Consider the following 16,972-nt stretch of genomic DNA (forward strand, 5'->3'; position numbering starts at 1 on the left):
AGCACTTGGAACCCCCAGGTGCTTCACAAATTGATTCGTAATAATGAAAAAGTGAAAAAAAAAACACTTTTTCATTTTTACGAATTAATTTGTGAAGCACCTAGGGGTTCCAAGTGCTCACTATGCATCTAGATAGGTGCCTTGGGGGGTCTAGTTTCCAAAATGGGGTCACTTGTGGAGGAGCTCCAATGTTTGGGCACACAGGGACTCTCCAAATGCAACATGATATCCGCTAACAATTTGAGCCGACAATTTGTTAGCGGATATCATGTTGCATTTGGAGAGTCCCTGTGTGCCCAAACATTGGAGCTCCCCCACAAGTGACCCCATTTTGGAAACTAGACCCCCCAAGGCACCTATCTAGATTCATAGTGAGCACTTGGAACCCCAGGTGCTTCACAAATTGATTCATAAAAATGAAAAAGTGTTTTTTTTTTCACTTTTTCATTTTTACGAATCAATTTGTGAAGCACCTGGGGGTTCCAAGTGCTCACTATGCATCTAGAAAGGTGCCTTGGGGGGTCTAGTTTCCAAAATGGGGTCACTTGTGGGGGAGCTCCAAAGTTTGGGCACAGAGGGGCTCTCCAAACGCAATGTGGTGTCCGCTAACAATTTGAGCCGATTTTCCATTTAATTTGTTAGCGGATACCATGTTGCATTTAGAGAGTCCCTGTGTGCCCAAACATTGGAGCTCCCCCACAAGTGACCCCATTTTGGAAACTAGACCCCCCAAGGCACCTATCTAGATTCATAGTGAGCACTTGGAACCCCAGGTGCTTCACAAATTGATTCATAAAAATGAAAAAGTGTTTTTTTTTTCACTTTTTCATTTTTACGAATCAATTTGTGAAGCACCTGCAGGTTCCAAGTGCTCACTATGCATCTAGAAAGGTGCCTTGGGGGGTCTAGTTTCCAAAATGGGGTCACTTGTGGGGGAGCTCCAAAGTTTGGGCACAGAGGGGCTCTCCAAACGCAATGTGGTGTCCGCTAACAATTTGAGCCGATTTTCCATTCAATTTGTTAGCGGATACCATGTTGCATTTAGAGAGTCCCTGTGTGCCCAAACATAGGAGCTCCCCCACAAGTGACCCCATTTTGGAAACTAGACCCCCCAAGGCACCTATCTAGATTCATAGTGAGCACTTGGAACCCCAGGTGCTTCACAAATTGATTCATAAAAATGAAAAAGTGTTTTATTTTCACTTTTTCATTTTTACGAATCAATTTGTGAAGCACCTGGGGGTTCTAAGTGCTCACTATGCATCTAGATAGGTGCCTTGGGGGGTCTAGTTTCCAAAATGGGGTCACTTGTGGGGGAGCTCCAATGTTTGGACACACAGGGGCTCTCCAAACGCAACATGGCGTCCGCTAACAATTTGAGCCGATTTTCCATTCAATTTGTTAGCGGACACCATGTCGCGTTTGGAGAGCCCGTGATGTGCCTAAACAGTGGAGCTCCCCCACAAGTGTCCCCATTTTGGAAACTATACCCCTCAAAGATTTTATTAAGGTGTATAGTGAACATTTTGAACCCAGAGGTACGGCACATTATTTGTTTACATTAGGTCATCATATTGAATAAGTTTTCATTATTCTTGAGCGCAAGTGCTCGCTACTTGAGTTTGCATCGGGTACTCAGGTATGCACCATGTACAGCGTGTGCTCGAGTGACATGCTCGAGTCCCTGCTCCGCATGTTTCACGGTTATTAGACACCCAAAAAAAAACATGCGGGGATCGCTCGTGCATGGCAGGCAATCCCCGTAAAGTTTTTTGGCCGCGAAGCATATGGGGCAGAGACTCGAGCATGTCACTCAAATACCCACGATACTAAATGCATACCAGAGCACCCGATGCAAACTCAAGTAGCGAGCACTTGCTCTCAACACTAGTCGCCATATCGTCATCTTTTTTTCTTACTTTTGAAAAAAATCCCAACCCCAGCCCTAACCCTAGCACAACCCTAGCCCCAGCACAACCCTAGCCCCAGCACAACCCTAGCCCCAGCACAACCCTAGCCCCAGCACAACCCTAGCCCCAGCACAACCCTAGCCCCAAACCCAGCCCTAACCCTAGCCCAATCCTAACTCAAGAGTTTATTTTTGACGCCGTTCCTTGTGCGGTATAAGTGATTAGACGACTTTATTCTTCGGGTCGGTGTGATTACAGCAATGCCAGAATCATATGGGGTTTTTATGACTGACAGCTGTCACACACTAAAAGACGCATTTTTTGTAAAATCTAGTTTTTGCATCGCCATATTTTGAGAGCTATAATTTTTCCAAATTTTGGCAGACAGTCATGTGACGGCTCGTTTTTTGCGGGATGACTTGACGTTGTTATTGGTGCCATTTTCAGGCACGTGACATTTTTTGATCGCTTTCTATTCCGATTTTTGGGAGGCAGAATAAACAAAAACCAACAATTCAGGAATTGTTTTTTTTTTTTTTTTTTTATTCTGTTCCGCGTGTGGTAAAATTGATGAGGCAGCTTTACTCTTCGGGTCAGTACGTTTACAGCGGTACCACATTTGTATAATTTTTCTATGTTTTGGCGCTTATACACAATAAAAGCTATTTTATAGAAAAAAATATTTTTTAGTATCGCTTTATTCTGAGAGCTATAACTTTTTTATTTTTCGGCTGATGGAGCTATATGGTGGCTTGTTTTTTGCGGGACGAGATGACGTTTTCAGCGGTATCATTTTTATTTATATGCGTCTTTTTGATCGCGTGTTATTCCACTTTTTGTTTGGCGGTATGGTGATAAAGCATTGTTTTTTGCTTGGTTTTTTTTTTTTTTTTTTTACCGTGTTCACTGAAGGGGTTAACTAGTGGGACAGTTTTATAGGTCAGGTTGTTCCGGACGCGGCGATACCAAATATGTGTACTTTTATTGTTTTTTTTTTATTTTTTTTATAATAATATTTATTGATGGGTACATTATATTTTTATTTTTGGTGTATTATTTTTTTTATTTTTTTATAATATTTTTGCACATTTTTTTTTTTTTTTTTTTTCCACTTTCACACAGTTTATACACTTTATTACTTTGTCCCACTCTGGGACTTTCACTTTTTTTTTTCTGATCGCCTGCATGGCACAGGAATGGAGCACCATCCCTATGCCATGAAGGCTGTCAGAAGTGCACAGTGTGAAGATTGCTTGGAGATGCACTGCGCATGTCCAAGCAATCTTCCTGCTCTCTGGTGACCCGGATGTTGTCATGACGACATCGGGTCGTCATGGCAACACCCGGGAAGCCTTTGCAGACTGCGCTGGAAGCCGGAAGAGGAGGTGAGTATCGGCGATCACCTCCCCTTGCCCCCGCAATGCCGCGATCGACTTCGATCGCAGCATCGCGGGGGTTAATGTGCTGGGAGCGGTGCGTGACCGCTCCCTGCACATAGTACCGGGTGTCAGCTGTGACAATCAGCTGACACCCGGCGGCGATCGCGCCCGCACAGCCTGTGTGCGCGCGCGATCGCCATGACGTACTAATACGGGTCTGGCTCTTAAGTCCCAGGGCACAGACGCGTATTAGTACGTCAGATGTTATTAAGGGGTTAAAGGGGTTTTCCCAGGAAAAAAATATTATTTTAATACATAGATCTTTGAATAATAATAAGTTCCACAATTGTATGTGTGTAAATAAAATGTTCCTGTGCTGAGATAATCTTATAAATGTGCCCCTGCTGTGTACTGTGTAATGGCTGTGTCTGACTGTGCAGTAACATGGTCTGATCATACCACAGCTCCTGGACAGGGGAGGAAGCAAAAGACTATACAGACATTATAGCACTGGATTTTTTCTTTGAAGTAAAACATTGTTTTAAAAAAAGGCAGGGAAATGTTTTACTTTACAAAAAGAATCAGCTGTGATCCCGTGCTGTAATGTCTGTATAGTCTTTTGCTCCTCCCCTGCCCAGGAGCTGTGGTATAATCAGACCATGTTCCTGTACAGTCAGACACAGTCATTACACAGGACACAGCAGGGGCACATTTATAAGATTATCTCAGCATAGGAACATTTTATTTAAACACATCCAAATGTGGAAGTTATTATTATTCCAAGATCTATTGATTAAAATTAACTTTTGTTTGTTGGAAAACCCCTTTAAGGCTATGTGCCCACGATGCAGAAATGCTCCGGATTTTTCCTGAGCGTTTCTGCATCTCCCTGGCAGAAAAAACGCATGCGGATTGTACATGCGGATTGTACATGCGAATTGTACATGCGGATTGTACATGCGGATTGTACATGCGGATTGTACATGCGAATTGTACATGCGGATTGTACATGCGGATTGTACATGCATTTTTCCTGCCAGGGACATGAGGATGTGAAGCGTTCTTCACATGCATTTCCGCATGCAGGTTGACAAGCGCTTTCCAAGCAATTTTAGCATCACTTGGAAAGTGCTTAACAACTTAGTCATACTATATAAATCCATGCAAACGGCATGGATTTATATAGTGTGACCGAAAGAATGGTTAAAAATAAAAAAACAAATCTATACTTATCTTCCGATGGCCCCCGCAGTCTTGCTTCGCTCCGTTCTCCCTTGTCTGCAGCTCGCGGTACACTGAAGGACCTGCCGACGTCAGCGTTGCGTGACCCGTCACATGACTATGACGTCAGCGCAGGTCCTTCAGTCCACCGCGATCTGCCGGCATGGGAGGACGAGCGCAGCGGGGGCCGTCAGAAGGTAAATATAACATTTATTTTTTATTTTATTCTTTTTTTTCACAGTTTTCTATGGTACCCAGGTCCGGAGGAGAGTCTCCTGTCCTCCACACCCGGGTACCATCCGCACATTGAAACGCGTGGAATGCGCATCTACATATACAGTGATGCGTAATCCATGTGTTTCAATGCAAGTCAATGGCGGCGAAAAAGCAGCACTTCCGAAAAATAATTGGTAGTGCTGCATTTTCTTCCACAATGATAATCCGCAGCGGAAATTTCCGCATCATGTGCATAGCACATGTGGATTATCATTGGGGAACATGGCCGGCCTTATACCATGTGTTTTTTAAGCGTTTCTGCAGTGTTTTTGCCGCTGCGGAAACGCTTAAAAAACGCATTGTGGGCACACAGCCTTAGTCTATTATGTGTGGGGGACACTCTGGATTTGGTTTGGCTTGATCTCTACATAGCTTGGATACTAGTCTGTACTTGTTATTCATTAAAGGGGACTCTGTAATACAATAAATGCAGCTCTAAGGGCTCTGGGTTTCATATAAAAAAGCTAGCACTTTTTGTATAAAAATAACAAAATAAAGATATATGTGCCATTGAATTAAATAAAAAGATTATTTTGGGATGAGCGCATCCGTCCCTGGAGGATCGACTTTGAGTCTTGGTAGTTTATTACTTTATAAACTAAACTTTGGACCATACACTGGGTCTAATCTATTAATCTATCAGGAGATAATCTGGCTTTATTGCCCATTGTAACTGACGAGGGTTCATCTTTCACTTGTTAAGCTGCTCTATAAAAATAAAGCTACACTTTGATTGGTTGCTACAGGTACCAAGTCCAGGTTTTCTCTTAGACAGTTGAGAAAAATGAGGTCCAATGTGTTGCTAATAAAATGATGGGCCATAGATGAATAGCATGTGTACTTTAATAATGTAGGATAAGCCGCAGTGCTTCCATTCTCCTTCTGCAGGAATGATTTATTTTGTTTACCTCCGTGTTCAGATCATGCTGCCACACCACTCCGATGATAGTAAAGCATTCATATTGTCATGGAAACAGAATTAGTCTCTACAGGGTAAGGCTGAACATTTTCAGACAGATTAACACGACACGTCCCAGTCGTTTTATGTCGAGAATACAGAACTGAGGAATTTTATATTTATTCAATACATCTAAAAGATTTTAGCACTTTTATGCACATTTTATGTTAACATATTTATTCGTGTTGCATAGCAATAGTGATAGGAGTTTTATGAAAATACTTTCTTTTACAAAGAGTCAGGCAACTTCCTGGCATCCTAGGACTTTTGTGGTTCACCTCCAAAGATGTCGTCAACAGTGTTTCGATAACTTTCTATTTGCTGTGAGTCCAATCTAACTTCAATCTCCACGGGAGCTTTTAGCTGTGAATAAAGGAAATGAGCATTATTTGCATTGATGCATGAAGGAAAGAAGCATACTGTATACTAAATTTATGACCAATATATACACTAAAGCATTTCACATTTGATTTGGATGACAAACACATTTTGGGAAAAATTCAATGTTGTAAGCCCTAAACAGGCTCATATGTGGTCAGCAGGGTTTTCAATTAGGGTGTTAATTGATCACACAGTTTTGCATATAATAACATAGGTTAACTTGATAAAACGCACAGTCACTAACATGATTAATGGCTTTCTTTTATTAGATCACTAAAAGCAACAACAACAAACGTTTGCATTGCGCTTTTCTCACAGTGCACTCAAAGCACATTGGCAGAATAAATGACAGATGCAATACCTTCAAGCTCTGACACCCATACTTTACACTCTGCCTTAGATATGGCAAAACATCAGACTTTCTTGTATGGCTACATGTCAATGAGCCTCTCCACATTATAATGTATGGTTAATAAAGCGTGATGCTTAGTTATGGATCACAATAAGGCCATGTTCACACATTCAGTATTTGGTCAGTATTTTACATCAGTATTTGTAAGCCAAAACCAGGAGCAGGTGATAAATACAGTGTTTCTATTATACTGTTCCTCTGATTGTTCCTCTCCTGGTTTTAGCTTATAAATACTCAGGTAAAATGCTGACCAAATACTGAATGAGTGAATGTGGCCTAAGGCTATGGTCCCACTATCCACTATCAGTATTTGGTCAGTATTTGGTCAGTATTCTTTCTCAGGAGTGGGAGCCAAAACCAGGAGTGGGTGATAAATGCAGAATTGGTGACTTGTTTCTATTCTACCTTTTCTCTGATTATTCCTCACCTGGTTTTGGCTCCCACTCCTGAGAAAAAATACTGACCAAACACTGACCAAATACTGATAGTGGGGCCATGGCCTAAAGCTGACTATTGGATGTTTGTTGGCAGACCATGGTATTCATTATCTATTTTCAAGGACACTCTATAGATTTTTCTTGTATCTTTCCAATGTAATAAGTGGCATCAGAACTTTCTGGAAACCACATATCTTGCTTAACTGATGCATGTTTTGCCAATCTGTAATTTATGTTCGTGATTAAATCAATTCTGATAGCTGTTATTCTACCTAAAGCTACATTCCTGTGATGAGTTTTTGGCGAGTTTTTTTTACGTTGCATATTTTCAAAACAATTAAATTAACCTATTTTACTTATAGGGTGTAGAAATGGTGCAGAAAATTTGCAACATCAAAAGCTCATCGTGGGAATGTAGCCTAAAACAGAAGATTGACCGGCAGTCCAAAAGATAAGGTAAGCTCACCACCCCAAATTATTCAGGTAGATTTGCTAGGCATGAAACAATTTTTCAAAGGAAATTGTAATAATGTATATATATGATAAAAAAGAGTAAAACAAATAATACTCTGTACCTTTAAAACATCTGCTTCCAGACCTCCTACATTTCGTAAATCACCTCCTTCTGATCTTTGTTGTAAAAATTTCTTGCATGGTCCACCCTATGCCGAAAAGGTAGATTAGAACACAAAATGCTGCTGAATTAGCAATATTTAGTTAATATTAAATTGCGTTACTCTTTATTCAATAGTAAAGAGATAGAAGTCTACTTGAAAAACAATAAAATCCCATTTAGCAAAGTAAGAATAGAGAGAATTGTCTTGCAGTTGTAGAGCATACATGAGAAAAGAGCTCAAGCGTTCAATGTTCGTTAATTCATGGATCAAAGCACATTAAACAAATGCAATCTACACAAAAAAATTCAACACATAAATCGACACGTAGTGTCGATTTTAAATCTGTATCATGTTCTTTTTTTCATGGATCATTTGTAGATTAATTACCAAAATCTGTAACAAAACCCTGTTTGCGGATGAGCATATTCCTTTTGTTTAACATGGGAATATGTGGACCAGATAAACAAGCTGGCCTTTTCTAGCCAAGTGAGGCATAAGTTATCAATACTCAATCATTCTAGCCTTCTTATCAAAATAATTGGAAATAAAAATATTGTCTTTAGTACCTGCATATTACAAGCATCGCTGTGCGAGAAAAAATGAAGGAAACTCCCGTGAGTCTTCTCAGACAACATGCAGAGACCAAATATAATAAGAAAAGTTGACATAATCACACGGGATCCCATAGCTGCAATAGGAAAGCATAAATAACATAAAATATTTTACGCATCAATATAGGATTTAAGAGAGATACAAAAATAAAACAACAGTCTGTTCTATAGAATTAGATGGAATGATGAATTGCAAATTCATTTTTCCATATTTTTTATGTTGCTATTCATATTATTAGAAGGAAAAATAACTAAAAAACCTATTTGAGTAATGTTGTTAGAGTATAGTAAAAGAAAAAATGAAAATCTTACACATCCTCTCATTTCTTATGACCATTTATAAAAATCAAACTGATATCTTGCAATAGTAGAAAAACAATTTTGTCAGACTTCTTATCAGTGTAGTGATGATGATGTTACAGCTTTACATTCATTTTTATGGAAAAAGGACAGCTGTCATCATTAAGGAGGTGTTTCCACATTGGGGCTGGTTCACACGTTGCGTTCTTGCCTCGCATGTTTGCACAGAAAATTACATTGTTTTACAGTAACAGCAAAGTGAATAAGATGTGCGGATTTGAACCTTCTAAATGTATTCTTTTAAATCTGCAGCATGTCAATTATTTCAGAGTTTTTTTGCAGCATTTTTCACCCATTTAAATTAATGGAGTAAGACCCAAGTAAAAAATGCATCAAATACCGTATTTTACGGACTATAAGATGCACCAGCGTATAAGATGCACCCCAAATTTTGGGGAGGAAAATAGGTAAAAAAAATGTTTTTAATAAAATAGGGGCCCGTCATATAGTGTGAATTTATGGTAGCTTACCGGGAAGGATGAGGGAGGAGGCGGTAGTGAAGCGGGGTCACAGGAGGTTGGGTAGCTGCTGCAGGAAGCCAATGGCGGCAGGAGTGGGGCGATGCTGCAGGCCCCGGGCAGGGAGGAGGGGTTGTCCCATTTTCCTTCAAAATTTTGGGGAAAAAAGGTGCGTCTTATAGTCCAAAAAATATGGTATGCACACGAAAATGCAGGAAAAATGCATGTATTTCACAACTGTTTTCCTGCCAACTCTGATTTATGCATCAGATACTCAATGTGTGCACATTATATATATTAACCAATAGATCTATAAACATATTGGTAAGGAATTAAGATTGTGAGCCCCAGTCAGGACAGTGATGATGATGCATGTGAAGTGCGGTGGAAATTAAAGGTGCTATATAAGTAAGTTAAATAACTAAATGTGCTGTAACCTTTTGATTAGTTGGTTTCTGACTGCTAAAACTCCTAGAAAGGGCTAGTTAAAGGGAATCTGTCAGCAGGTTTTTTGTCGTGTAATCTGAGAATACCATGAGGGGAAGATACCCTGATTATAGCGATGTGTCACTTACTGCAGTCTGTTTTGCTGTTTCAATACAATCAATGTTTTATTAGCAGGAGATTATCACTACAGGACAACTGGCCTCGTGCCCCCTAGTCCAGCCATGCCCCCAGCACTGATTAGCAGCTTTCTGTCAATATACATTGTACACATACAGCTGCTAATCAGTGATGTTGGCCGGGTTATACAGAGCTCAACATCTCAACGCTGCTAAATCTGCAGAAGAGAAAACTGTGATTTTATTATAACTGGTGCACCTAATAAACTAAGGGACACATTATTGGAATCAGGGTCCCTGTCCCTACCTCGTGTTGCTGACAGATTTCTGTTAAGTGCTGTTGCTCTGTAAAGTGGTTGTCTAGGATTAATAAACACTACTCTATTCCAAAATCAGTGTCATCCTTGTGTATAGGTTGTGTCTGATATAGCAGCTCTGCTCCAAATGAATGTTGCAGAGCTGTAATACACAATAGTAGTGAACTGAGCCTAAAGAATTTGTCTGGATTTGTCTTTAAATGTGTTATCCCTTGAATAAGACCATGGCATCTCTAGAAATGCTGTTAACAGCTATTGCAAAGTGTTTTAAAGTTATTTTAGCATAAAAATAATTATTTATCTTTTTTTTGCTTCTATGTGTCCACTGGTAATTTGTGTTGCTGCTCAGTTTCCTTCTCATTTTGGCAGCTGACTACATCTTATTTTTTCTGCTCATAGGTAACATAAGTTCCAGGACAGCTACATCTGATCTGTCACCAGATATGTCTATACAAGCTGACTGTAGATAAAATCCTAAGACTTTTCTCAAATATATGTCATTAACAATCATTTCATCCTACTTGTATTTTACTCAAATGAGCCCAAAACCTCTCGAAAATCTCTTTGCAAGGTACCAACTGTGAGACATGAGTGAGGGTAATTCTATACAGCATATGATAAACTAAGTCTTGTGTTCATATCTGTATGGATTTGGCTTGTTTTTCCATTTTGTCAACATATTGGTCCGTAGAATATAATGGGAGAATTGATTCAACAATTTTTCTCAGAAATTCTCCATAAATAAAATTCATTAACGCATCCCAATAGGCGGAACATCAACCAAACGCAAATCAGTTAATGCCTATTTTTTTTTTAACCATATATCATGAAGAGGTACTCCCAAAAACTACATATATCCAAGAAAACCAGGAGTGATACACCAATAGACTTTGATCATACTGGGTGAGGTGTCACTCTGCGTTATATTCCTTTTCCCCATATTTATTTTTTAACTATCTTACTTTTACTTAATAAAAATTATACTTTTAAAGTAAGATAGTTAAAAAATAAATATGGGGAAAAGGAATATAACGCAGAGTGACACCTCACCCAGTATGATCAAAGTCAGCCAAGGACAGCCCATGCATAGTAGAGAAATAACATTTCTAAGAGGGTACTATTTCATCCCAAGAAAATAAATTTCATACATTGATACACTGTGGCTATCTAGTAGATAGCAGAAAATATAACATCAATTGGATAAGTATAATCCCTATAATAAATAGTTCAATGTCATAAAGCAATGACATGATTATTTTGTAAGTAAGATTACAGCCTAATATATAAATAATTTTATATTAATCAAATGACTATTGTAGTAAGATTACAGTCGGACATACATAATTAGGACAGGGGATATAGATAAATACATACATATATACAGCCACAGTGTATAGTGTTATGATAGATTGCTAGGCACTATATTCCACCAGTATTAGTATGCAACATATAAATAATTCCACCAGTGTGGATATGTGACGTATAAAAGATTATAGAATTAGTGAAAATGCTGCTAGTGCATCACAAACGCAAATCAGGCCAATTTTTTCCTCAAATCCAGCTAGGAGCCTGAACTTTACTTCTTATCATCAGTCATGTAATAAGATGTCCCTGTGTATTATGTAGCGCAATCAAAGAAGAAAGATACATTTGCTTCTAACGGGGTAATCTGTAAGAAATGCAGCTTGTAAAGGCATAGGCCCCAATTCATCAAGACTGGCGAAGTTCATGCCAGTCTTGATCAGGGGCATGTTGGAACAAGAAGCTCCGGATTTATTACGAGGCTTTCAATCATGGTGCGTGCATGGCGCGACTACAGTCACCACTCGCTGCACAGCTCACTATACTGTGAATGGCGGCTGTGAGCACGCCCTGGCACTTTGACTAACAGCTGGCTCTCCAGCGTATTGGTAGAGAGCAAGCTGTCAATTGAAGTGCTGGCGAATGCTTACCACCACCCTAGCTGTAATCGCTCTCTACACAACCCTATGACTGAAAGCCAGCAGTTCCCAAGAATTAATATGTTAATTTTCTCTGTTTACTTGCAGAATATCCCTATTACTGCAGGTAATCCCTGTGTCTTTTATCCCTTTAAAGCCCATGACATATTAATACGCGTCTGTGCCCTGGGACTTAAGAGCCTGACCCGTATTAGTACGTTATCGCGATCGAGCGCACACACAGACTATGGTACTATGTGCAGGGAGCGGTCCCGCACCGCTCCCGGCACATTAACCCCCGCAATGCTGTAATCGGCGTCGATCGCAGCATTGCGGTGGCTAAGGGGAGGTGATCGGTATACTCACCTCCTCTTCCGGCCTCCAGCGCTGTCTGCCGCGGCTTCCCGGATGTTGCCATGACGACCCGATGTCGTCATGACAACATCCAGGTCACCAGACAGCAGGAAGATTTTTTGGTCATGCGCAGTGCATGACCAAACAATCTTCTCACTGTGCAGCGCTGACTGCCTGCATGGCACAGGAATGGTGCTCCATCCCTATGCTATGCAGGCGATCAGAATAAAAAAAAGTGAAAGTCCCATAGTGGGACAAAGTAAGCAAATAAAAAAACTGTCAGTAAGTGAAAAAAAAAAAAAAAAAAAATTGTAAAAATATAAAAAAAAAATTAAAAAAAATAATCCACCAAAAATAAAAATTGATGTATCCATCAATAAATATTATTATGAAAAAAAACCAAACAAACAATAAAAGTACACATATTTGTTATCGCCGCGTCCGGAACGACCTGACCTATAAAATTGTCCCACTAGTTAACCCCTTCAGTGAACACGGTAAAAAAAATAAATAAAAAACGAAGCAAAAAACAATGCTTTATCATCATACCGCCAAACAAAAAATGGAATAACACGCGATCAAAAAGGCGAATATAAATAAAAATGGTATCACTGAAAATGTCATCTTCTCCTGCAAAAAACAAGCTGCTATAAAGCTCCATCATCCGAAAAATCAAAAAGTTATAGCTCTCAGAATAAAGCGATGCAAAAAAATAATTTTTTCTATAAAATAGCTTTTATTGTGTAAAAGCGCCAAAACATAGAAAAACGATATAAATGTGGTACCGCTGTGAACGTACTGACCCGAAGAATAAAGCTACCTTATCAATTTTACCACACGCGGAGTAGAATAAAAAAATGTAAAAAAAAAACAATTCCTGAATTGTTGGTTTTGTTTATTCTGCCTCCCAAAAGCTGGAATAGAAAGCGATCAAAAAATGTCACATGCCTGAAAATGGCACCATTAAAAAAGTCAACTCATCTCGCAAAAAACAAGCCACCACATGACTCTGTCGGCCAAAATATGGAAAAATTATAGCTCTCAAAATATGGTGATGCAAAAACTAGATTTTACAAAATTTGTGTCTTTTAGTGTGTGACAGCTGTCAATCATAAAAACCCGAAATGATTCTGGTATCTCTGTAGTCGTACCGACCCAACGAATGAGGTTGTCTAATCACTTATACTGCACTAGGAACGGCGTAAAAAATAAACGCTAGGTCTGGGATTGGGGTTAGGGTTGTGCTAATGTTAGGGTTGGGGTTAGGGTTGGGCTAGGGTAGGGTTAGGGCTGTTTTTTTTTCAAAAGTAAAAAAAAAAGAAAAAACTTTACGGGGACTCGAGCATTTCACTTGAGCATCCGTGATACATGGTGCATACCTGAGTATCCGATGCAAACTCAAGTAGTGAGCACTTGCGCTCAAGACTAATGACAACTTATTCAATATGATGACCTAATGTTATCAAATTCTGTGTCGTACCTCTGGGTTCAAAATGTTAACTATACCCCTTGATAAAATCCTTGAGGGGTGTAGTTTCTAAAATGGGGTCATTTGTGGGGGGTTTCCACTATTTAGGCACATCAGGGGCTCTCCAAATGCGACATGGCGTCCGCTCTCGATTCCAGACGATTTTGCCCTCAAAAAGTCACACAGTGCTCCTTCCCTTCAGCCCAAACACTGTATTTTCCCCACATATGGGGTATTGGCGTACTCAGGAGAAATTGCACAAAAGTTTTTGGGGTCCATTTTCTCCTCTTACCCTTGTGAAAATAAAAAAATTGGGGCTAAAACGTCATTTTTGTGGAAAAAGTTAGATTTTTTTATTTTCACGGCTCCATGTTATAAACTTCTGTAAAGGACTTGGGGGTTCAAGGTGCTCACCACACATCTAGATAAGTTCCCTGAGGGGTTTAATTTCCAAATTGGTGTCACTTGTGGGGGGTTTCCACTGTTTAAACACATCAGGGGCACATCCGCTAATTATTCAAGCAAATTTTACAATCAAAAAGTCAAATTGCGCTCCTTCCCTTCCGAACCCTGCCGCGCGCCCAAACAGTGGTTTTCCCCCACATATGGGGTATCTGCTAACTCAGGAGAAATTGCACAACAAACTGCATAGTGCAATTTCTTCTGTTACCCTTATAAAAGTGCAAAAGTGAGGGCTGAAAAACATTTTTGTGGGAAAAATGTGAAAATTTTATTTTTACGGCTCAATGTTATAAACTTCTGTGAAGCACCTGGGGATTCAAGGTGCTCACCACACATCTAGATAAGTTCCCTGAGGGGTCTAGTTTCCAAAATGGTGTCACTTGTGGGGGGTTTCCACTGTTTAGGCACATCAGGGGCTCCACAAATGCAACATTGCGTCCGCTAATTATTCAGGGAAATTTTACATTCAAAATGTGAAATGGCGCTCCTTCCCTTCCGAACCCTGCCGTGCACCCAAACAGTGTTTTTTCCCAACATATGGGGTATCTGTGTGCCCAGGGGAAATTGCACAACAAATTTTGGGGTCCATTTTTTCCTGTTACCCCTGCGAAAATAAAAAAATTTGGGTCTAAAGTAAAATTTTTGTGAAAAAAAGTTAAATGTTAATTTTTTTCTTCCACATTCCAAAAATTCCTGTGAAGCGCCTGAAGGGTTAATAAAGTTCTTGAATGTGGTTTTGAGCACCTTGATGGGTGCAGTTTTTAGAATGGTGTCACTTTTTGGTATTTTCTGTCATAAAGGCCCCTCAAAGTGACTTTAAATATGATGTGGTCCCTAAAAAAATGGTTTTGTAAATTTTGTTGGAAAAATGAGAAATCGCTGGTCAATTTTAACCCTTATAGCTCCCCAATAAAAAAAAATTTTGGTTCCAAAATTGTGCTGATGTAAAGTAGACATGAGGGAAATGTTATTTATTAATTATTTTGTGTGACATATCTCTCTGATTTAAGGGCATAAAAATTAAAATTTTGAAAATTGCAAAATTTTCAAAATTTTCACCAAATTTCCATTTTTTTCATAAATAAACGCAAGTGATATTGAAGAAATTTTGCCACAATCATGAAGTGCAATATGTCATGAAAAAAACATTCTCAGAATCAGGGGGATCCGTTGAAGCGTTCTAGAAGTATAACCTCATAAAGTGACAGTGGTCAGAATTGTAAAAATTGGCCTGGCCATTAATGTGCAAACCACCTTGGGTTGTAAAGGGGTTAATTTAAGGGGTTATGTTATTATTTACTTTACACCTTACTATGTAGGTTACTGAACAAAATACTTTATAGGAGTGGTCCGAAATCAAAGTTTAATTTCATCCTAAATTTCTATTTAATCTAATCTCTTCTCTAATATAATTTACATAAATATTCCCTACCGCTCTCTCTCTCCCGCTCTAATCTACATTCATGCTTTTTTTACTTCTGTTTTGATGACATTCTATTTGGGAATCACTAGTGCATGCTGGGATACCCAAACGGGATGTCATCAGGGGGCAGAGGCTACAGTCACTGCCACAGCCTTGGTTCCCACCCTGAAATGAAGCATCATCAGTGATGTCACTTTCAGGGGCTGGGCTAGTCCCTGCTTTACTGAGCATGTATCATTGTCAATTCTGACATATGCTTAGTATGAGCTACATGCTAGCAGAGCTATATTTCCCTTGAATGCACAGTGACATTGCTCTCCCTCACCGGCTCTAATGAGAAGTGATGAGCCGGCTAGAGAGCCGATGACGCAGCCTTTGCCCCTTGATGACGTACTGTTTGAGTATCCCGGAATTCACTGGGTCTTCTCAAATTTAACATCATCAAAATGAAGTTAAAAAAAAAAAAAAAGGAAGATAAAGTAGAGAGGGAAGAGTATGCAATTTTTTATTAAACTATATTAGAATGATTAGATTATGCCATTAAGTAAACATTTAGGATTAAATTAAACTTTGGTTTCAGGCCCCCCCTTTAAGTCACTTAAGCCAATATAGTATTTAAGAAGAGTTATTACACACATTTGTTAATCAAAGACATTAAAATATATGTAAAAACTGTAACTTTGTTGAAGAATACACATGCGGATTTGCAGATCTTTCAGGCTATGTGAGCGGCATGTGAACGTGGCATACTTGTCTTCTGATGTGTAGCCATAGAAAATTCTGCTGTAAAAATACAATATTAGTCTGAAGGAATAAAGAAAAAAGAAGACAAATGCAAAACAAAAGAGCATTAGCATAAAGTCATTACTCATCTGTCTTCTAAGGAATAATGCCCTGTGTACTGTAGATTTAGTCCTGCACAAGTGACAAGCAAAGATTAAAGTAAAGACTTGAAAATGTAACAAAATATTTTACTCACCTATCTGTATCTTTGCTTGTTTTAAATTACAAGCTGAAAATCCTCACACCATATCTCAGTATGGGGTGTCATTGCTATCTTTTATATGCCACGGTTGGAGGCATAGCACTGACATCAAATACAGATTTCTTTGGCCCCTAGAAACCATCATTTTTATTGCTCTTCTGATGTCAAACTGTAGTGCAAAAAGATTTTGTGCTACCATGGTGCTTCACTTACTATAGCTCAATGTCAGTGTTTCCATACTGTTCTAGAACACATTACTGAGAGCAATTCCTACATTGTAGCACTATATTATCATTGCTGGAGCTCTGGAAATATAGTTACACAGATATCTTGCCAATATCATATGGGAGCCTGCCTCATTATGGTTTATTATACCTTTGTTGCTTATTTGCATGATTGTGTATTGTATTATTTTTCAATTTCATTGCATTACATCTATT

The 16,972-nt window shown here is 39.2% G+C and overlaps 1 protein-coding gene across 1 annotated transcript; it reads right to left on the reverse strand.

Moving 5' to 3' along the window:
- Window positions 1-5,682: 5,682 nt before the first annotated feature.
- LOC141252884 (promotilin-like) lies at window positions 5,683-16,602 on the reverse strand. Its single transcript, XM_073670640.1, has 4 exons — window positions 16,527-16,602; window positions 8,158-8,279; window positions 7,550-7,636; window positions 5,683-6,107 (listed from the first exon to the last, which is right to left on the reverse strand). The coding sequence occupies exons 2-4, from the start codon at window positions 8,275-8,277 to the stop codon at window positions 6,003-6,005; spliced, it is 312 nt and encodes a 103-aa protein (XP_073526741.1). The 5' UTR covers window positions 8,278-8,279; window positions 16,527-16,602; the 3' UTR covers window positions 5,683-6,002.
- Between the last annotated feature and the right edge of the window lie 370 nt (window positions 16,603-16,972).

Source organism: Phyllobates terribilis, unplaced genomic scaffold (genome assembly GCF_046119375.1).
Source record: "Phyllobates terribilis strain yellow unplaced genomic scaffold, ASM4611937v1 Scaffold_2__4_contigs__length_985480577, whole genome shotgun sequence".
Classification (NCBI taxonomy): Eukaryota; Metazoa; Chordata; class Amphibia; order Anura; family Dendrobatidae; genus Phyllobates; species Phyllobates terribilis.

What these genes read in the sequence shown, in the direction of transcription:
- LOC141252884 (XM_073670640.1), bottom strand. Translation starts at nt 8,277, where the DNA reads ATGGGATCCCGTGTGATTATGTCAACTTTTCTTATTATATTTGGTCTC. An exon ending in GCGATGCTTGTAATATGCAG is followed by an intron (nt 7,637 to 8,157) that starts GTACTAAAGACA and finishes TTTTCGGCATAG; the next exon opens with GGTGGACCATGCAAGAAATT. An exon ending in TGGAAGCAGATGTTTTAAAG is followed by an intron (nt 6,108 to 7,549) that starts GTACAGAGTATT and finishes CTTTATTCACAG; the next exon opens with CTAAAAGCTCCCGTGGAGAT.